Source organism: Oncorhynchus kisutch, linkage group LG17 (assembly GCF_002021735.2).
Source record: "Oncorhynchus kisutch isolate 150728-3 linkage group LG17, Okis_V2, whole genome shotgun sequence".
NCBI lineage: Eukaryota > Metazoa > Chordata > Actinopteri > Salmoniformes > Salmonidae > Oncorhynchus > Oncorhynchus kisutch.
The window spans coordinates 52,390,991-52,413,464 of record NC_034190.2 but is presented as its reverse complement, the minus strand read 5'-3'; the positions used below and the strand labels follow the sequence as shown (position 1 = coordinate 52,413,464).

Below are 22,474 nucleotides of genomic sequence, written 5' to 3'. Positions count from 1 at the left end.
GAGTACGCTAGTACTATCTGGTAAATTCTTCATACATTGATTTGACGATCTGGTCAATTCATTCATAATTCTACTTCTCAGAGAGAGTTCAGTGTGTCGGAGGGCCTGTTGTCTGGACCTCTGGCAGTCTATGGGGGGTGCCACAGGGTTCAATTCTCGGGCCGACTCTTTTCTCTGTATACATCAATGATGTCGCTCTTGCTGCTGGTGATTCTCTGATCCACCTCTATGCAGATGACACCATTCTGTATACTTCTGGCCTTTCTATGGACATTGTGTTAACTAACCTCCAGACAAGCTTCAATGCCATACAACTCTCCTTCTGTGGCCTCCAACTGCTCTTAAATGCAAGTAAAACTAAATGCATGCTCTTCAACCGATCGCTGCCCACACCTGCCCGCCCGTCTAGCATCACTACTCTGGACGGTTCTGACTTAGAATTTTTATTTTACCTTTATTTAACTAGGCAAGTCAGTTAAGAACAAATTCAAATTTTCAATGATGGTCTAGGAACAGTGGGTTAACTGCCTGCTCAGGGGCAGAACGACAGATTTGTCAGCTCGTGGATTTGCACTTGCAACCTTCCGGTTACTAGTCCAACGCTCTAACCACTAGGCTACCCTGCCACATCTACAAATACCTAGGTGTCTGGTTAGATTGTAAACTCTCCTTCCAGACTCACATTAAGCAATTTCCAATCCAAAATTAAATCTAGAAATCGGCTTCCTATTTCACAACAAAGCATCCTTCACTCATGCTGCCAAACATACCTCGTAAAACTGACTATCCTATAGATCCTTGACTTCGGCGATGTCATCTACAAAATAGCCTCCAACACTCTACTCAGCAAATTGGATGCAGTCTATCACAGTGCCATCCGTTTTGTCACCAAAGCCCCATTTACTACCCAACACTGCGACCTGTATGCTCTCATTGGCTGGCCCTCGCTTCATATTCGTCACCAAACCCACTGGCTCCAGGTCATCTATAAGTCTTTGCTAGGTTAAGCTCCGCCTTATCTCAGCTCACTGGTCACCATAACAACACCTACCCGTAGCACACGCTCCAGCAGCTATATCTCACTGGTCATCCCAAAGCCAACACCACCTTTGGCCGGCTTTCCTTCCAGTTCTCTGCTGCCAATGACTGGAATGAATTGCAAAAATCACTGAAGCTGGAGTCTTATATCTCCCTTCCTAACTTTAAGCGTCAGCTGTCAGAGCAGCTTACAGATCATTGCACCTATACGCAGCCCAACTACCTAATCTCCATATTGTTCATTTTTGTTGTTGCTCCCTTTGCACCCCAGTATCTCTACTTGCACATTCATCTTCTGCTCTATCACTCCAGTGTTTAATTGCTGAATTGTAATTATTTCTACTATGGCCTATTTATTGCCTTACCTCCCTAATCTTACTTCATTTGCACACTATATATAGACTTTTCTATTGTGTTATTGACTGTACGTTTGTTTATTCCATGTGTAACTCTGTGTTCTTGTTTGTGTCACACTGCTGTGCTTGATCTTGGCCAGGTTGCAGGTGTAAATGAGAACTTGTTCTCAACTGGCCTACCTGGTTAAATAAAGGTGAAATAAAAAAAGACAACATTTGAAATCTGTGTAATGCAAGTGTGTTGAGGATATAGCGACAGAAGTCAAGAGGATGGCGAGAGGGAGACAGGTGACGGGGAAGGTATGGTGTCAGCCAGGTTATAGGTGGAGTTTGGGGAGGATGGTTGTGGGGATGACAAAGGGGTAAAAAGAAGCCTGGTGGCAGAGGGGGGCGGGGAATACAGAGCAGCAGTGACTGTGGTGGGCGAATCCGAGCTGACCTCATCCCCTTCCTCTGAGTCCCATACCTCACTCTGCAGGTAGTCTGCAAACAAGGCCTTGGCACGCTGCATCACCCTGCCCAGATTGTGTCGCCGAACAAGGCGGTCAAAGTGCATAGCCAGCTCGTTGTAATCAAAGCCGTTCTTTATAATGTGGTCCCGATGCTCCAGCAGGATCGACAGGCACAGGAACAACATGAAAGGATTTCCTTTGCCAAACTCTTGAGGAGGTGGCAGGGAACAAGGTTTGATGGTGGTATTCTCTGGTTTGGTTGAATTTGGAGTGTGAGGCGCAGTGCTAAAAGCTCTGCTGCAAGGAGATTGAAGGTTACTAGAAAAGGACTTGTTCACCGGTCCAACGGGCAGCGAAGGAAGAGCTCTTCCAAAGGACAAAATTGGCGAGGAGAGCAACGCTCGAGACAACAGCGGAGAGGAAACTAAGGACCTCCCTGTGGGGGTAGCGGGTGAGTTGGCTCCGGTTCCATTCGGCACCGCCATCCTTCCGTTGGGTAAAATGGGAGAGGTGAACTTTGGTGACGGGGTGTCCGGGGAGGCACCTCTCCAACTTGAGGGGGAGGGAGTGGAGCCTGGAGACAGAGAGGAAACGTTTTTCCAGTTTGGCAGACCAGGAGGAAACGAGGAGACCGGAGAGGCTATTTGTCCATTTGGGGAGCTCCTCGCCTCTGTATCTGGGCTGGAAGACTTGTTAATGTCCTTTATAAGAGGCGCCCTCTCCCATGGGTGTGAGGCGGCTTCCATCTCAACAGGACCCACTGGTGGGTCTGTCTGCTCGAAATCAAAGCTGTCTTTGTTCCGTGCACTGTAGTATTTGAACTCGCCAAAGCTGGTCTGCTTCTCGAAGGAAGGAACAGGCATGTTGTTGTGAGCCTTCTCCTTTCCCACGTCAGGCATGTCAAAGTTCCCCTCACCCTCGCTTCTGGCTCCTCTGTCCTCCCTCTCTCTATCCTCCATTTTGATCTTTCTCCCCCCATCTGCCTCCTCTCTTGAGGGCCTCAACATGTGTCGTCTCCGCTGCTTCTCTTTCAGCTCCCCTTCATTTCCATCATCCCCTGTAATGGCGGGCCTCTTTTCAACACCACTCTCACATGTCACTATGGTTTGGTCTGTTTCTAGCGGCGGCCCAAGAAGCTCCACTTCTGTTTCGGGAGGGTCAGGGGGCAGGGAGCTCCAGGTGACCTCCAGCATCCTCAGGGCATCGTCGAAGGCAAACTCCCGTTTGAGTTCCAAGAGCAGCCAGCGGTAACAGAAGAAGAGGTCATCAGCTCCGCGGGACACCAAATAACAGTAGAACTCGGGGTCTGAGTAATGCAGTAGCAGCTTCAGATGCTGGAACTTGACAGACATGAAATGGCCATCCGGACGGAAGTTTCCCTCTAGGCGTTTCATGATGCCACAGAAACAGATGAATGCATGTGCCTCATTGTCCATGACGGCAAGTATCGGAGAAGCAATATCACTCATGCCTTGGCAGTACGACACCTATGAAACAAAGAAGTTAAGATAAATTAAACCCAGCAAAAATATACAGGGCTACAGACAAACATTTCTCCCTGGTGCCACTAACTTTTAGTTGATGGCACCAGCCCAGCTTTAATAAAGCACTGAATGATTACGAGGTGTAAGTAGACTACTGAGATGATATTCAAGAAATAAGTGGTTTCATCTAAACATGTCCATGCAGGAATGCATGATTCAAGATATTTTGATGTGCAACCTAACCCAGTGATTGTCATAAATTGTGTTGACAATTAGGATATTTTTCTTATATTTTACTGTTAAAATAGGTCTCCAGAATTGTATTTTGTTCAATAGAGGTTAATTTTCCAACATATTTATGTGCATTAATATCATATGCTAATTTATTTGTGGCTATTTCACCACCTGAGTAAGTGGAAACTCAAAACACATTAGCTAGATCGCCAACGCTAAACATAATACCCAGATGACATTAGTGGTAGGTGGATTGTTTGCCCAGATCTGTAAATCGGCTAACCAGTAATCATACCACACCAAATCATTCAAAGCTGCACCAATTTTCAATATAAATCCACAAGAACAAAGAGGAATAGCTGATAGGCAGTGGAGAGGCCAAGTGTGTCAATGTGCATGAAAGAACATGATACACACGCTGCTCAAAAAGCTCCCCTATTGAACTTGTTAAGGGACAATACAATTATCCTACAACAGCAAAATGCATTGAATAATTGCATTATTGTTTAAAAAGAAGTACAAAATTCTACTCTATGCTGTAAAGCGCAGTGAATGTCATTTGAATAACGGTGCTAAAGCCCTGTGATTTGAATGTTTCATTCCGAATTAACTCCATCTATCCAAGGCAACCATTTGGATCAGCGGTGGGTCTACTCGACAGGTTATAGGACTGAATCATTTAAAATACATTTGGAGGAGCGCGTCTTTGGTAACCCGGATGAGAGGCACTCTTTGGAAACGAGGATGGACACTTGAAGCAAAATGAAGTATGCAGGTAGGCATGTTTTAGAATGTGCAGTATATTTTCAATTCAAGGCACACTCAGGAATGGACCATTTAAACGCCTTTTGTGGATAGGCTACTTGGCTGCAATGCCAGGATAAAAAAAAAGACACACCCCGAGACATATTGCTGTTGAACCAGACTGTTATAGTAGAGTTAGGTTAGCCTACTGAGGGCTTGGTTTTTAATCAAGTGAAACAGAAAACAAACAAAAATAATAAAATAAAAAGTCACTGCACTGGCATCATCTAATTTCTCGTTTCATGATGGGCATATATGGAGGGGGATTTAAGCATGTCCAAAATAGTAATAATGAGCTGGCTAAAATAATGCACAATGCATAGATCAAAAGAGGGATGTCTGCTCACTGTTTTGCTGCTGCCAAACTTGATAATTGAATAATGCTTTGGTGATTAAGTTTTATTTCAAAAGGAGTCTCACGAGCCAAAGCCTTATAGGACAAGAAAGGCACAGTAGCAGGCCAGCCTGGCTGTATTTTATTCTTCTGATACCGAGATGTGCTGTCTGTTGCGGTTCATCATTCTCCCAAGTCGTCCTATAATAATGTGGCCACATATGCTTCCAGCAGGCCCAGTTATTCAGGAAAGCTTAATGCACGCTCTGCTTCCTCCATGATCCGAGAAGCTATTCCTCGTGCACTTAGAACCTGACGTTTTAACTTATAAAATGCATGGTCTTTTATATGCAACATAAACACAACCAGTTCGTGTTGTCTCCGGTAGGATACTTGCGCACGTTCGTCCACTCTTAATAGAATTCCAGCATCCAAACAGAGCCATGGACAACATTCATTTGATGAATGGGAAAAAATATCAAAAAGTTATGACATTAGGAGATTGTCAAGCTAAGCCTTCGATACAAGGTCAGGAGGGATGCATTTACTCTTTGTCGAGCACGACAGTGTATAATTGTGGTGTTAAAAACGCAAACCATGATGTTGTTCACTGAACTTAACACCACACCCCTTAGCATGTCAAGGAATTTAAAAAGAAAGCAAAAAAATAAAATAGATCCCCACACCTGTGGATGTGTAATGGCAAAGGTGGTGAGCAGGTCAGTGAGAGCAGTGAGGTGGGGGCTGTCCTCGGAGCCAGCATAATAGGGATGGGCCCGGTCGGTCCTCAGGACGTCCTTCAGTACGTTGCCCCTGATGAACTCCAGGTCCTCTGGACTGGCCCTCGCTGACCATTCCCCCTTCAGTTGGTCATACTCCCTAGTCTTGCCCTTCATGTAGTCCATTCTCTCCTGACCGGTCAGCCCATCGGGGTATACGTTCAGGAGGTATCGCCAGACAACCTGGGCACAGAGGTAATGTTTTTTGACATACAGGATATCTCTCTAAAGTCTCTGCGTTCATACAACACAGTAATATAAAAATATAGCTCTCCTACCATCAAATGGCATTTCTTTGTGCCATTTGTTCTTGTTCCACATTGAATGACCTACATAGATAGTCTGTTTAGATTCCAAAGTACAACAAGGATACACCCAAATGCTCTATTCACACATCTAATCCACATTTTGGAAAATTATTAACATCCAAAGAGCATAAGTAAACACTTCCCGTCAATGTTTTGGAGACCATAAGCCCTTCTCAATAATCGCAACTCAAATGTTTGCGCAAATCTCCCATTGACATAATTGCAAGGATATGGGGAAAGTTGAAGATACACACACTCAAGTTAGGACTCAGCCCCATGCGATTTGATATTTATGCAATTTCAATTATATTTGTAGCAGACTTGCTGTTGAAATCTCTCAGTGAATGTACAATTACCTTGCGTAGAGAGGGCTCCACCCCACCATGATAGATACGTAGCCTCAGTTCCTCTGGCCGGGACAGCTGCCCCTGGCCGTTGAGGTAACTGTGGAACTCGGCATCGCTCAGAGGGGGCTTGAAAGGCTTCACCTCCTCCCCATACGACCAGCTCAAGGCCTGCTGTACTCTAGACAGCGTTCGACCCATCATCTGAACACAGAGACAGACAGCGAGAGATTGAATCCCAAGTGGGTCATTGTAAGCAAACACAAACTCAAGGCAGCACTGGCTGGTAAAAAATGTGTCTGACAGGGTGAAGAGTGAGAGCATCATCAGTAACCTGTGAGAGCAGGGACTGTGTGAAGGGAAGGGCGGCAGCAGCCAAAGACCTCCTATCCCCAGGAAGCTGGTCAGAACCAATCACATCTTTGGGGCTTATTATGTCCCAGTCTTCCATAACGGGACCTTAAGGGAATAAGAAAGTGGGGGCAAAAAGGTGATCAATCAATGGAACTGTATGATGGAGAGGCCCACAATTAAATTACAAAAAAGGTTAACAGGGAACAGATGCTCTGTACAAACGTTAGTTCATATATAAAATCAGTCAATTTAAATAAATTAGGCACCAATCTATGGATGTCACATGACTGGGAAAACAGATATGTATTTGTTGGTCACAAATACCTTTAAAAAACGTTGTTTTTTTTAAAAGGGGTGTGGATCAGAAAACAAGTCAGTATCTAGTGTGACTTTTGCCTCATGCAGCGTGACATCTCCTTCACATAGAGTTATTATTCAGGCTGTTGATTGTGGCCGGTTGTCCGACTCCTCTTCAATGGCTGTGCGAAGTTGCTGGATATTGGAGTGAACTGGAACACGCTGCTGTACACGTTGATCCAGAGCATCCCAAACATGCTCAATGGGTGACATGTCTGGTGAGCATGCAGGACATGTTCAACTTCCAGGAATTAGGTACAGTTCCTTGCGGCATGGAATCATGCTGAAACACGAGGTGATGGTAGTGGATGAATGCCACCAAAATGGGCCTCAGATCGTCACGGTATCTGTACATTAAAAACTGCCATCAATAAAAAATGCAAGTGTTCGTTGTCCGTAGCTTATGCCAACGCATAACATTACCCAACATTCACATCAGCAAACCGCTCGCCAACACAACATCGTCCTCACCAGGGTCTTGACCGGACTGCAATTCGGCGTTGTAACTGACTTGTGGGCAATTGCTCTCCTTCGATGGTCACTGGCTTGCTGGAGAAGTGTGCTCTTCACTGATGAATCCTGGTTTCAACTGTACCAGGCAGATGGCAGACAGACGGATGAGCTTCCCCGAGACAGTTGTGCAGAAATTCTTTGGTTGTGCAAACCCTCAGTTTCATTAGCTGTCCAGGTGGCTGGTTTCAGACGATCCGGATGTGGAGGTCCTGGGCTGGCGTGGTTACACGTGGTCTACAGTTGTGAGGCCAGTTGGACGTACTGCTAAATTCTCTAAAACAACATTGGAGACGGCTTATTACTGGCAACAGCTCTGGTGGACATTCCTGCAGTCAGCATGCCAAACGCATGCTCCCTCAAAACTTGAGACATCTGTAGCATTGTGTTGTGTGACAAAACTGCACATTTGAGTGCACAAGGTGCACCTAATGATCATGCTGTTTAATCAGTTTCTTGATATGCCACAACTGTCAGGTGGATGGATTATCTTGGCAGAGGAGAAATGCTCACTAATATGGATGTAAACACATTTGTGCCCAAAATTTGACAGCAATAATCTTTTTGTGCATATGGAAGATTTATGGAATCTTATTTCAGCTCATGAAACCATGTTGTGTTTAAATTTTTGTTCATCATAATTTAACACATATCCCCCCAAAATATACAGAGCAATAAGGCGAATAGTGAAATCACACACACAAAAAAATCAACGACTGAAAGGAACACAAACAGAGAAAAATAAACAGGGATTAGCTTTCACTAAATGACCTAAAATGGTTATACAAGTGAACGTCTGCTTACTGTCTTCGGAGAGATTAATGTCCATCTTGAGCTGTAGATAAGGTTTAGCTGCACTGACAAAAGCAGCTTCTAAATCCCAGTCAGAAAGGAGAGAGAGATACACTTCCACACCTCCACGGTCCTGGGACAGGTAACTTATCCCAAAGTTGCGTTTGCTAAGTAGGAAACAAGAGAAAAAAAAAGTTATCTATTCTAGAAAGCATGCCAATCCAAGGCATTCCATATACAGCGAATTTGGGAAGTATTCAGACCCCTTGACTTTCCACATTGTTACATTCAAGCCTTATTCTAAAACAGAATACTCCATAATGACAAAGCAAAACAAGTCGACATTTTTGCAAATGTATTAAAAATAAACTGAAATATCACATTTACATAAGTATTCAGACCCTTGACTCAGTACTTTGTTGAAGCACCTTTGGCAGCAATTACAGCTTCAAGTCTTCTTGGGTATAACGCTACAAGCTTGGTACACCTATATTTGGGGAGTTTCTCCCATTCTTCTTTGCAGAGTTTCTCCCATTCTTCTTTGCAGATCCTCAAGCTCTGTCAGGTTGGATGGGGAGCGTAAGGGCACAGCTATTTTTAGGTCTCTCCAGAGATGTTCGATCGGGTTCAAGTCCGGGCTCTGGCTGGGCCACTCATGGACGTCTTTTCTGTGTGCTAAGGTTTGCTGTCCTGCTGGAAAGTGAACAGTCACCCCAGTTTGAGGTCCTGAGCGCTCTGGAGCAGGTTTTCATCAAGGATCTCGCTGTACTTTGCTCCGTTCATCTTTCCCTCAATCCTGATTAGTCTCCCAGTCCCTGCCGTTGAAAAACATCCCCACAGCATGATGCTGCCACTACCATGATTCACCGTAGGGATGCCAGGTTTCCTTCAGACGTGACGCTAGGCATTCAGGTCAAAGAGTTCAACCTTGGTTTCCTCAACCCAGAGAATCTTGTACTGAGGAGTGTCTTCCGTCTGGCCACTACCATAAAGGCCTGATTGTTGGGGTGATGCAGAGCTGGTTGTCCTTCTGGAATGTTCTTCCATCTCCACAGAGGAACTCTGGACCTCTGACAGAGTGACTATTGGGTTCTTGGTCACCTCACTTACCAAGGCCCTTTTCCCCCCCGACGGCTCAGTTTGGCCGGGTGGCTAGCTCTAGGAAGAGTCATGGTTCCAACTTTCTTCCATTCATGAATGATGGAGGCCACTGGTGGACTCCAATCAAGTTGTAGAAACATCTCAAGAATGATCGATGGAATCAGAATGCACCAGAGCTCAATTCAGAGTCTCATAGCCAAGGGTCTGAATACTTATGTAAAATAACGAATGTTTATTTTTAATACATTTGCAAAAATAAATACAAACCTGTTTTCTCTTTGTCATTATGGGTTATTGTCTGCAGAATGATGAGGGAAAATGTGTATTTAATCCATTTTAGAGTAAGGCTGTAATGTAACAAAATGTGTAAAAAGGGAACGGGTCTGAACACTTTCCGAATGCTATGCATGTCCCTCTTCATCATTTATTTTTTTACTTTACTGTAGGCAAAACTTTCTCCCACAACAATACTTTCTAATATTTTCTGCAGAATGGTCGAAGTTGCATGAAGATGGTGGAATTCAGATATGCTTTCATCGTTTTAGCATTATCCATGAAGTGTTTAAACTACGGCACACATGGTTCAACGCACCAATAAAATCAGCACAATCTACTATTACGGCTTTTCAAAAAGCCGGAATCTTGGAGCTAAAATTGGGATCATGTATACTGTGCTAATGCTTTCCTTTTAGTGGCTTAAGCATTCTAGTACAGTTAAATAGTTCACACACACAGCAGTCTAAGGCACTGCAGCTCAGTGCAAGAGGCATAACTACAGTCCCTGGTTCGAATCCAGGCTGTTTAACATCGGCCGTGATTGGGAGTTCCATCGGGCGGCGCACAATTGGCACAGTGTCGTCCGGGTTTTGCCGGGGTAGGCAGTGATTGTAAATAAGAATTTGTTCTTACCTGACTTGAAAAGTTAGTTACACACACCAAATGATTTTGTTGGCATTTACATTCAGTACTGTGTACATGTTTTAGGCAGGTGTGAAAAAATGCTGGAAAGGAAAAAAATAGACATGTTAATAGATTATATTTATCAATTTACTAAATGCAAAGTGAGTGAACAGAAGAAAAATCTATATCAAATCAATATTTGGTGTGACCACCCTTTGCCTTCAAAACAGCATCAAATTCTTGGTACACTTGCACACAGTTTTTGGAAGGAACTCGGCAAGTAGGTTCACCCACATCTTGGAGAATTAACCACAGTTTTTCCTATGGATTTAGACAGCATCAGGTGCTTCGCTCTCTTCGTGTAATCCCAGACAGACTCGATGAGGTCGAGATCAGGGCTCCGTGGGGGCCACACCATCACTTCCAGGACTCCTTGTTCTTCTTTATGCTGAAGATAGCAAAAAGGCATTAAGAACTGTATGTTTGGGGTCGTTATCACGCTACAGAATACATTTGGGGCCAATCAGATGCCTCCCTGATGGTATTGCATGATGGATACGTATCTGCCTGTATTTCTTTCTCAGCATTGAGACCATTCATTATGACCAAATCCCCAACTCCATTTGCAGAAATGCAGCCCCAAGGAACCTCCACCATGCTTCACTGTTGCCCGCAGACACTCATTTGTGTACCGCTCTGCAGCCCTTCTTCACCCCAGTTCCTGTGTTTCTGTATATAGTTGAGTCGCTTGGCCTCGTTTCCACGTCGGAGGGATTGCTTTTTGGCTGCAAGTCTTCCATGACGGCCACTTCTGACCAGACTTCTCCAGGCAGTAGATGGGTGTACCAGGGTCCCACTATTTTCTGCCAATTCTTAGATGATGGCACTGCTGGACAGCTTCCGATTGTGGAGGGAAGTAAGCATGATGTGTCTTTCATCTGCTGCCGTAAGTTTCCATGGCCGACCACTGTGTCTACGGTCCTCAATGTTGCCCGTTTCTTTGTGCTTCTTCAGGAGCTTGGACAGCACATCGGGAAACCCCTGTCTGCATTGACATTTCTGCCTGGGAGAGACCATACTAATGCAGTATAACTACCTTATGTCTTGTTGCTGTGCTCAGTCTTGCCATGGTATATGACTTGCCAGTAAACTGTCTTCAGCAACCTCACCTTGTTAGTCGAGTTTGGCTGTTCCTCACCCAGTTTTATTCCTCCTAAACAGCTGTTTCGGTTTCAGTTAATGATTGATGATCATTAGCACCTGTTTGGTATAATTGTTCAATCATACACCTGACTATATGCCTACATAATCTCAGACTTTGTGCAAGTGTACCTACAAGAATTGAATTGACAACGACCCCAAAACATACAGCGAAAGTCATTAAGAACTATCTTCAGCATAAAGAAGAAGGAGTCCTGGAAGTGAAGATATGGCCCCCACAGAACCCTGATCAACAGCAAGTCTGTCTGGGATTACATGGAGAGAGAAGCACCTGAGGCTGCTTAAATCCACAGAAGAACTGAGGTTGGCCCAAACATCTTGGAGAACCAATCTGCAGAGTTCCTTCAAAAACTGTGTGCAAGTGTACCTAGAAGAATTTGATGCTGTTTTGAAGGTAAAGAGTGGTCACACCAAATATTAATTAGTTTTTTCTTCTGTTCACTCACATTGCATATAGTTAATTGATAACTATAATCTATTAACATGTCTATTTTTTAAATGATTCTTACTTTACAGCATTTTTTCACACCTGCCTAAAAGTCCTGCACAGTACTGTATGTCCCCATTACCAGTAAAACCTTTTAAAAACAATTTAACTTACTTGCTGTGCTGTTTCGTTGTTCAGTCGTTTAATTCTCAACTAGGACTTCTGATACTATGGAATGCTGTTAGGGTCTTTGCATGTCAAATAATACAGGACCTGAATATGACTGCATGTCACATAATTTAATGCGTTCATTTTCTACATAGTCATTACACAACCACTCGTTTTTCATATGTCACGATTCATCGATACGTATGCTATGATGCTGGTAAAGTTGTCTCGCGCACCTACAGTGCTGGTCATTAAAAAATAATAAAAGCTGGATGCAAACAATGTTCTTCCAAAAAACATAGTAAAATGACAATCTGTTTCAGTAGCTAACTACATAGCTAGTTGTAACCATAAAATAACCCTAATTTATAAGACAGTTCTTATTTGATTAATAGTGGTCGGACCCATCTATGTTAAGATAACCACAATAAGGATTAGCCACAAGTGGAGTTTGCGGTTAGCCTTCAAAATAAAAGTATGTAATTGACAGTGATGCAAGTGAATACAAATAGTAGAATTATGCCATAATTGAATAGATCATGCTAAACGGAGTTGGAATGTTATATAAAAAACAAAATACAATAATTTGTTAATTTGACAAATCTGTTGAAATCACACTGGATGTATATTATACTTTAGAATTGCATTGGGGGCATACTTATTTCACTGTACAGCCTTTACCTATGGATTGTGGATCAATGACATGGGGTATTAGTCTACTCAGTGACACGCAGAGAACATTAGCGTAGTAGCTCTTATTGCGGAACTCTGAAACAACTCAATTGAGCCACATTTATTATCAACCTGTGTGTATTGAACACTATTCACGAGGAAAAACAATACAGTGTGGATGTTTAAGTCAGATAACTCAAAGGAGGATGTTGGGAAAAAATCTCTTGGGTATTGAGTAGACTGATACCCCATTTCATTGATCCCCAATCCTTACATGCTGACCAGACCGGACACTTCGCGTGCATCGCAAAATACATTTTGAAATCAATGTTATTCAATTATTGCACCCACACTGCTTGCGAGTGTCTGCGTTGCCAAGGGCTAAAATAGAAGTCATTCCTATTTCTGACACAGATCGCACTGCAAGTCCTGCCTCTCCCATCTCCTCATTGGTTTATAGAAGCAGGTACCCACGTGCCATCTCCATTGGTTATACCCACGTGGGTGATTGAAAGACTATATGTTTTGCAGCAAGTTAGCTAAATAGGACAAATTAGCTAGCAAGCTAACTAGCTAAATTGCCATACATGTTTAATGCTTTTCGACCTGTCCCCAAATTAATGTCATTGGTTCAGAGTTTGTTTTGATATTTTAACCTGCGTGTCGTGATCGCCTTTGGTGTAGGGGGACAAAATAAATGTATGCACGATGGCGCACGCACGCAGCCGGTTTGGGTTCCGTGTTAGGTAAAGCTGTACAGTGCAATATGAATGTTAACACACACACACACACAATAGGCTGACTGGGGAGGTGATTTCACACAGTCACGAAATAAGAGCTACAATGCTAATATTTGTGTAAACTCTTCACAGTTGTGTTCTGTGGGTGTCACCGGAGAAGACTGATACACCATTTCATTGCTTCACATTTCAACCCTGTTTAACATTATCTAGTCTGAATATGGCATGATTCCACCAATTGTAATCTTCTGCATCACTTTCAAAAGAGGAACTTTTATTTTGAAGGCAAACCGCAAATTCCGGTATGGTGTCTAATCCTTATTGTCATGAACTAAAGTTCAATTTCAATAGGCGGACAACAATACGTACTCACAAGGGTTCCTAAATCATTGCTAAGAATAAATGAAAATGACTGCAGTTTCTACTGGTCATTGTTTTCAGGCTGGTTGTATTGGTGCAACATATGTACTGGTGCTCGACCAGTCGGCGAAAGTCAACATCACCCACGACAGAGAACGGTTGATTGTCAAGGGCAATGAATTCCATTGTCTTGGCGTTAATGGATTTTGCCTTTGAGTTGTCTCACTGAAAATTTTTCAGTTTTTGATTTGTTAAAAAAGTTTGAAATATCCAATAAATGTCGTTCCACTTCATGATTGTGTCCCACTTGTTGTTGATTCTTCACAAAAAAATACAGTTTTATATCTTTATGTTTGAAGCCTGAAATGTGGCAAAAGGTTGCAAAGTTCAAGGGGGCCGAATCCTTTCGCAAGGCACTGTAAGTAGAAATACTTTCAAGTACTACTTAATTTGTTGTTGTTGTTGGTATCTGTACTTTATTTTTGACAGATTTACTTCACTACATTCCTAAAGAAAATACTTTTTACTCCATAGATTTTCCCTGACACCTAAAAGTACTCGTTACATTTTGAATGCTTAGCAGACCAGGCAAATGCACTTGTCAAGAGAACATCCCTGGTCATCTACTGCCTCTGATCTGGAGGACTCACTAAACACAAATGCTTAATTATGTCTGAGTGTTGGAGTGTGCCCCTGGCTATCTGTAAATGTAAAATATATATTTTTAATGGTGCCATCTGGTTTGCTTAATATAAGGAATTTGAAAGTATTTATACTTGATAATTAAATACATCAATTACATTTACTTTTGACACTTAAATATTTAAAACCAAATACTTTTACTCAAGTAGTATTTTACTGGGTGACTTTCACTTTTACTTGAGTCATTTTCTATTATAGTAACTTAACTTTTACTCAAGTATAACAAATTGGGTACTTTTTCCACCACTGCAATTGAGTGCAGGAAATGCTGAAATGATAAGTGCTGAAAATTGTTTGGTTGAAGTTGTATTGAACAGTATAAAACAAACAGAATGGAGAAAGACTTATTGAAATCACTTAGAATGCATGTGTTGCCACCCTACGATCACTCACTACTCATAAAGCAAATGAATAACTTTTATTATTCAAAAACTAAAAATACCGTCAAATACCATCATACCGTACAATTTAAAAAAAATACTGTGATATAATATTTTGGCCATAACGACTAGCCCTAGGGACATCACGGCCAGCCAAACCCTCCCCTAACGGCGCTGGGGATATTGTGCGTCGCCTCATGGGTCTCTCCGTTCGCGGCCGGCTGCGAAACAGTTTGGTACTGAATCAGGATCTGTAGTAACGCAGCAAGCACTGTGATGCCTGGGGCTGCCCACTTATGCACCTCCGATATTCTGCTTTCCATGTCAATCAACAACACTGTAGACATTATGATGTTGATGCTCCTCACCCATTTAACTCAAAGGCTCGGATGAGGATGTGCTGTAGCACCTCTAGTGATGTTATCTGAGGATCCACAGCAAACGAGCGGAGCTCCACTGGCAGCATCCCCTCCCACTTCTGAGGAATGTGAGAAACAATCACAAACAATGTAACCATTAATTGTAGGCACATTTTACAACATCTGTAAATCTAATTTTATTAGTCACATGGGCCGAATACACCTTACAGTGAAATGCTTACCTATGAGCCCCTAACCAACAACTCAGTTCCCCCAAAAATATGGATAAGAATAAGAGAAAAGTAACAAGTAATTAAAGAGCAGCAGTAAAAAACAAATGGCGAGATTATATACGGGGGGGGGGGTACCGATACAGAGTCAATGTGCGGGGGCATCAGTTAGTTGAGGTAGCATATGTAGGTAGAGTTAAAGTCACTATGTATAGATGACAACAGAGATTAGCAGTGGTGTAAAGGGGGGGGGGCAATGCAAATTGTCTAGGTAGCCATTTGACTAGATGTTCAGGAGTCTTATAGCTAGGGGGTTGAAGCTGTTTAGAAGCCTCTTGGAACTAGACTTGGTGCTCTGGTAGCGCTTGCCGTGCAGTAGCAGAGGGAACAGTTTATGACTAGGGTGGCTGGAGTCTATACATTTTTAGGGCCTTCCTCTGTACCAGGCAGTGTCAGAGGTCCTGGATGGCAGGAAGCTTGGCCCCAGTGATGTACTGGGCTGTCCGCATTTCCCTCTGTAGTGCCTTGTGGTCGGAGGCAGAGCAGTTGCCATACCACTGCTCTCGATGGTGCAGCTGTAGAACCTTTTGAGGAATTGAGGACCGATGCCAAATCTTTTCAGTCTTCTGAGGGGGAATAGGTTTTGTCGTGTCATCACGACTGTCTTGGTGTGCTTGGACCATTTTAGTTTGTTGGTGATGTGGACACCAAGGAACTTGAAGCTCTCAAGCTGCTCCACTGCAGCCCGTCGATGAGAATGGGGGTGTGCGGTCCTCTTTTTCCTGTAGTCCACAAATCATCTCCAAAATCATGTGACTGAATCAATGTCATTCTTCCTTTCCAATCAAAAGGCTAGCCTGGGTTTCAGACTGATAGTTTAGAAATATATTGTAACTAAATTCTCAGTTTAGAACCCAGGCTACCAGTCTAAAACCAAAAGGCAACAACAAAATGTGAATGTAATGCATGGCAGACTGACCTTATACAATCTTTTTATTTTGTACAATGAATGGGTTGTATACCAAATAAGGCGTAGGATGTGTGTGCCACAAGACAGCAGAAACACCCACTTTTAACTTACTAGGTGACGTGTCACTAGCTTACATCATAAAGTTCTCAATGGAGTCGAAATGCGATGAGTATACCTCCGACTTGGCCTACATCGAGTCGGTAACCTGTTGTCTTTTCTTTGGGTGCTGCAATCCGTAGTTTGATAAAAACGTTATTCTATGTGATCTCTGTCAAATTGCACCGGCTAATCCACTGTTTTCCTATAGAGTACAAAGTTAGCGACTTCCAAACCTGCATTACCACTCGATACATTTATAAATAATTATTTATGGCTTACGGTGTACCTGTCCTTGTCATAGAGTTGTCAGTGGGAGTTGTAATGCATAGTTTTTTTATTTAAAGAATTGCATTCTATGCACCCCTTACACTTAGGCTTCTACCTTCAGTTTACACATCTTACAGACACAATCTATTTTACAATAGTTATATTTTGTTTGTTTTTAGTCCTTCCTCTATTTGATGTCCATCCAGTTTGATTTCTAACTGTGATATTTCACAATTTCTGAACCTATATACATTTTACAGATCCCATATGTTTTACATTGGTTATCTTGTTGTTTAGTCGCTCCATTCAACCCCTCCAATCTATCTCTAAACATCCATTTAGGATTTCTATTTGTCATATATTTTTCAACTGTGCTGTGATGCGTCACAAAAGTACTGAACCTTTTTATTCTCATAGCTTCTACAGATTGTAAATTAAAAATAAACATTTTTGCTAAAATAATGATATTATTGATTGACTATGGCTTTTCAAATCACCCAGTATTGCGATCTGCAGCTTAGTTCTAGGCAAATGTTGCAATTCTTCAGCGTTCCTGTACCGGTGACCTCTCCTCGCTCCTCCCTGGGCTCGAACAAGCAACACAACGACAACAGCCACCATCGAAGCAGCGTTACCCATGCAGAGCAAGGGGAAAAACTACTAGAAGGCTCAGAGCGAGTGACGTTTGAAACGCTATTAGAGCGCGCTAATTAGCTAGCCATTTCACTTCGGTTACACCAGCCTCATCTCGGGAGTTGATAGACTTGAAGTCATAAACAGCGCAATGCTTGACGCACACCAAGGAGCTGCTGGCAAAACGCCCAAAAATGCTGTTTGAATGAATGTTTACACGCCTGCTTCTGCCTACCACCGCTCAGTCAAATACTTAGATACTTGTATGATCAGTCAGATTATATGCAACGCAGGACACGCTAGATAATATCTAGTAATATCATCAACCATGTGTAGTTAACTAGTGATTATGATTGATTGTTTTTTATAAGATAAGTTTAATGCTAGCTAGCAACATACCTTGGCTTACTGCATTCGTGTAACAGGCAGGCTCCTTGTGGAGTGAAACGAGAGAGAGGCAGGTCGTTATTGCGTTGGACTAGTTAACTGTAAGGATGCAAGATTGCATCCCCTGAGCTGACAAGGTGAAAATCTGTCGTTCTGCCCCTGAACAAGGCAGTTAACCCACCGTTCCTAGGCCTTCATTGAAAATAAGAATGTGTTCTTAACTGACTTGCCTAGATAAATAAAAAGTATTTTAAATGTAAAAAGGCAAATCGGCGCCCAAAAATACAGATTTCCGATTGTTATGAAAACTTTAAATCGGCCCTAATTAAAATCGGCCATTCTGATTAAATCGGTCGACCTCTAGTTACTACACCTAGTGTTGCCAGCACTGCCACTGCCTGGGTGTGGGCACCCCACCGGCTAGGTACAAGGTCGTCAAGGTTCTCATTAGCAGCTTTGAGAATTTCCTTGTATATTATGCTCTCCCTTTAGGGGGCTTTGGCTTTGCAGGACCAACCCTGCCAAGAAGGCTCAGAATCTTGAGGGGGCAGTGCTGCTCTGGTGGAGTGCTTCAGAGATGTTTAATGTCTCATTACAATAATAGACTGACGAGTTTCAGAACAAAAGTTATTTGTTTCTGGACATTTTGATCCTGTAATCAAACCCATAAATGCTGATGCTCCAAATACTCAACTAGTCTAAAGAAGGCCAATTTTATTGCTTCTTTAAATCAACACAACAGTTTTCAGCTGTGCTAACATAATTGCAAAAGGATTTTCTAATGATCAATTAGCCTTTTAAAATTATAAACTTGGATTAGCTAACAACGTGCCATTGGAACACAGGAGTGATGGATGCTGATAATGGGTATCTGTACACCTATGTATTCCATTAAAAATCAACCCTTTCCCGCTACAATAGTCATTTACAACATTAACAATGTCTACACTGTATTTCTGATCAATTTGATGTTATTTTAATGGACAAAGAAAAAAGCTTTTCTTTCAAAAACAAGGACATTTCTAAGTGACCCCAAACTTTTGAATGGTAGTGTATATATGCAAAGAATTGCAAAAAAAAAGTTTTTGCTTTGTCATTATGGGGTATTGTGTGTAGATTGAAGAGGAATAAAATCAATTTAATACATTTTAGAATAAGGCTGTAACGTAACAAAACGTGAAAAAACTCAAGGTCTGAATACTTTCCCAATACACTATTCACCAGTATTTACACACCAAAGCTTAAATGCTAATTAGCTGCTAATCATAAAGAACTACAAATGCCATGACGATCTGGAGGAGACTGCCGAATCGATACAAAGGTAAGAATCTCTCAATTAACTATCCAATGTTAGCTTTAACGTAGTAATGAATAAATTGGCTACATTTCTTTCAAATGGACAATTCTGTGAACAGTCTTGTGCACGTTAGAGATGCTAGAGATGACGTGCAGGAGCTTTCAGGGATGTTTAGTTTTGCATGATGTCTACTTTGATGCTAATTACCATTCGAATCTGAGAGTAAATAAAGCCAAACATATTGATAAAAGTGACCTTGTCCGAGAGACACAAGGGTAAGCCTACACGTAACACAGCCCTTATTTCAAGTGTCTCAAATCTCCTATGCGAAAATGGAGTGCGAAACAAGACACTATTGTCTAATGAATCGCACTCCACACTGCCCTTTCCCACCAGGACAAAAGGAACAATTTGTCCCCAAAAAATTTGTTGCAAAAAGTTTTGCAACAGACAGAACATTTACCAACGGAAATAGAACAATGAATACATTAAGCCGAACTCTGGTTTGTGTTTTCCGTTTGCGAAAGTTTTGCAACAAACCGTTTTCCAACAGACTAAACTTTTTGAAAACAGAATCGGCGTAATGAATACACTCCTGGAGTGGTGATGTTTACTAAGTTACTTGTACCAAAAACCATTTAGCTAAAGTTATATAACCCTGTCACGTTACTGTGGGGTTCGGTCTCTGAATTAATTATTTGGAATAACACAATTAACCTACTAGAGAACTGTCAAGACTTGCTAAACTCGGTTGACTCACAATTCTGCTTTCTATTATTTTCCTAGTGCATGACCACAACGCATCACATCAGCAAGTAAGACCATTGTCAATCACCGAATATTCCTAATCTGTTTAGCTATATATATTATATGTCTTAAATCAATGATTTACTTTTTATAGTCAGAAGATCCAAGAGGGTTGATAGATTACGTTAGAATAATGCCGCGTTCAAGACAACTGGGAACTAAGGGGGGAAAACGAGCTCGACAGGAAAAATATTTTGAACATTTATCAAATTCGGAAGTCTAAGTCGGAAACTAGTGCATCGTTCATGAGCTCCGACTTTCCGACCTGAAGATCACTGACGTCAAGATTTGACCCCCCCAGTTCCTTCTTGTCTTCAAAACACCATACTGTACACTTTGCTCATTACTATAGACGTTAGCAACTGTAGGCTCAATGCTAAAAACAACAAAGCACTGGTCTGGACTAGGCAGATGATGTGGATAGCTTAACAGTTCCAACATCAAAGCAGGCTAGCTACAAGCTACCGCAAATGTCATGTGAAATGGCTCAAATTGGTCGGCCACAGTCATGACAATAGCTTGCTTACTATCTGGAAATGTGATACCTGGCAAAATACGCAAGGGTACACCAACTAGCTAGCCGCTGCTATTCCATCATTCACATATTCCTCACCTTGACTTTGACACGCACTACGCCCCTCTCCTCCTCAGTTGTCATGTTTAGGAGTTTACTGAACACACGACCGTTGTATTCAAATTTTTTTTAAATATTATAGCCATTTGTAAAACGAGAACTATCGCGCCGATCGTATTTTTCCGTTGCCGCTTTGTCCAGACCTGTAAAATCTGCGAGAATAAGAGATCTATTTCCTGTTTGACGGGAATCAGCTTTCAAAATAAAAGCGCTTCTCAAACATTTGCAGAACTTCACCGAAGTTAATTTGTCAAATTATCAATTCTTATTTCCGTCAACATGTTTTGAGTACCAGAAAACAGATATAATGTACAGATTTACTAAAATATTTGTCAAAACACCTTTCTTGGTCACAAATGGGGACTTTTAATATTGCCAAAAATTATTGAAGTTTCAACTTTTACGAATGGAAATCAGGATATGACATCTTTAGTGATGCTTCTGAATCTTTTTTTTGTGGTTGCTGCATGCAGAGGAATGTTAAAATCACCAGTATTTGACTTCGGTATGACAATTAGCTGGAATCTACAATTTATCATTATTATATGGTCACGGTTAGTGTGACATGATTGCGATCAATTACATTTTAAATTAGATTGGAAATATTAGATTGGATTGGATATATTGGAAATATATATATATATTTTTTCTCACCTTTATTTAACCAGGTAAGCTAGTTGAGAACAAGTTCTCATTTGCAACTGCGACCTGGCCAAGATAAAGCATAGCATTTCGACACATACAACAACAGAGCTACACATGGAATGAACAAAACATACAGTTAATAATACAGTTGAAAAAAAGAAAAGTCTATATACAGTGAGTGCAAATGAGGTCAAATAAGGCAATTAATAGGCCATGGTGGCGAAGTAATTACAATATGGCAATTAAACACTGGAATGGTAGATGTGCAAAAGATGGATGTGCAAGTAGAGATACTGTGGTGCAAAAGGAGCAAAATAAATAAATACAGTATGGGGATGAGGTAGATAGATGGGCTATGAACAGGTGCAGTGATCTGTGAGCTGCTCTGACAGCTGGTTCTTAAAGCTAGTGAGGGAGATGGGAATCTCCAGCTTCAGTGATTTTTGCAGTTCGTTCCAGTCAGTGGCAGCAGAGAACTGGAAGGAAAGGCGACCAAAGGAGGAATTGGCTTTGGGGGTGACCAGTGAGATATACCTGCTGGAGCGCGTGCTACGAGTGGGTGCTGCTATGGTGACCAGCGAGCTGAGATAGGGCAGGGCTTTACCTAGCAGAGACTTGTAGATAACCTGTAGCCAGTGGGTTTGGCGACGAGTATGACGCGAGGGCCAGCCATCGAGAGCGTATTGGTCGCAGTGGTGAGTAGTGTATGGGGCTTTGGTGGCAAAACGGATGGCACTGTGATAGACTACATCCAGTTTGCTGAGTAGAGTGTTGGAGGCTATTTTATAGATGAAATCGCCAAAGTCAAGGATCGGTAGGATGGTCAGTTTTACGAGGGTATGTTTGGCAGCATGAGTGAAGGAAGCTTTGTTGCGAAGCCGATTCTAGATTAAATTTTTGATTGGAGATGCTTAATGTGAGTCTGGAAGAAGAGTTTACAGTCTAGCCAGACACCTAGGTATTTGTAGTTATCCACGTATTCTAAGTCAGAGCCGTCCAGAGTAGTGATGGAGGATGGGCGGGCAGGTTCGGGCAATGATCGGTTGAATATCATGCATTTATTTTTATTTGCGTTTAAGAGCAGTTGGAGGCCACGGAAGGAGAGTTGTATGGCATTGAAGCTCGTCTGGAGGCTAGACGCAGTGTCCAAAGAAGGGCCAAAAGTATACAGAATGGTGTCGTCTGCGTAGAGGTCGATCAGAGAATCACCAGCAGCAAGAGCGACATCATTGATGTATACAGAGAAGAGAGTCGGCCCGAGAATTGAACCCTGTGGCACCCCCATAGTGACTGCCAGAGTTCCGGACAACAGGCCCTCCGATTTGACAC

General features: G+C 42.2%; 1 protein-coding gene across 2 annotated transcripts; it reads right to left on the bottom strand.

The window, feature by feature from the left end:
- Positions 1–1,505: 1,505 nt before the first annotated feature.
- Positions 1,506–20,654, bottom strand: LOC109907884 (TBC1 domain family member 25). Of its 2 annotated transcripts, XM_020506152.2 has the most exons (7): positions 20,480–20,654; positions 15,186–15,295; positions 8,159–8,313; positions 6,468–6,592; positions 6,146–6,337; positions 5,389–5,664; positions 1,506–3,333 (listed from the first exon to the last, which is right to left on the bottom strand). In XM_020506152.2, exons 1-7 carry the CDS (start codon positions 20,522–20,524, stop codon positions 1,657–1,659), a joined length of 2,580 nt encoding a protein of 859 aa, XP_020361741.1. In that variant the 5' UTR covers positions 20,525–20,654; the 3' UTR covers positions 1,506–1,656. The 2 variants fall into 2 exon arrangements, with proteins under 2 accessions (XP_020361741.1, XP_020361740.1); XM_020506151.2 differs by lacking the exon at positions 20,480–20,654 and having other exon boundaries at positions 15,186–15,434.
- Between the last annotated feature and the right edge of the window lie 1,820 nt (positions 20,655–22,474).

Bases quoted from the DNA above. Each gene is read 5' to 3' on its own strand.
- LOC109907884 (XM_020506151.2), bottom strand. From the start codon at position 15,349: ATGTGCCTACAATTAATGGTTACATTGTTTGTGATTGTTTCTCACATT. The intron at 8,314-15,185 runs GTGAGGAGCATC...TTTCCTACTTAG, and splicing joins CGAGCCTTTGAGTTAAATGG to CAAACGCAACTTTGGGATAA. The intron at 6,338-6,467 runs GTTACTGATGAT...CTCTGTGTTCAG, and splicing joins CACAGTCCCTGCTCTCACAG to ATGATGGGTCGAACGCTGTC.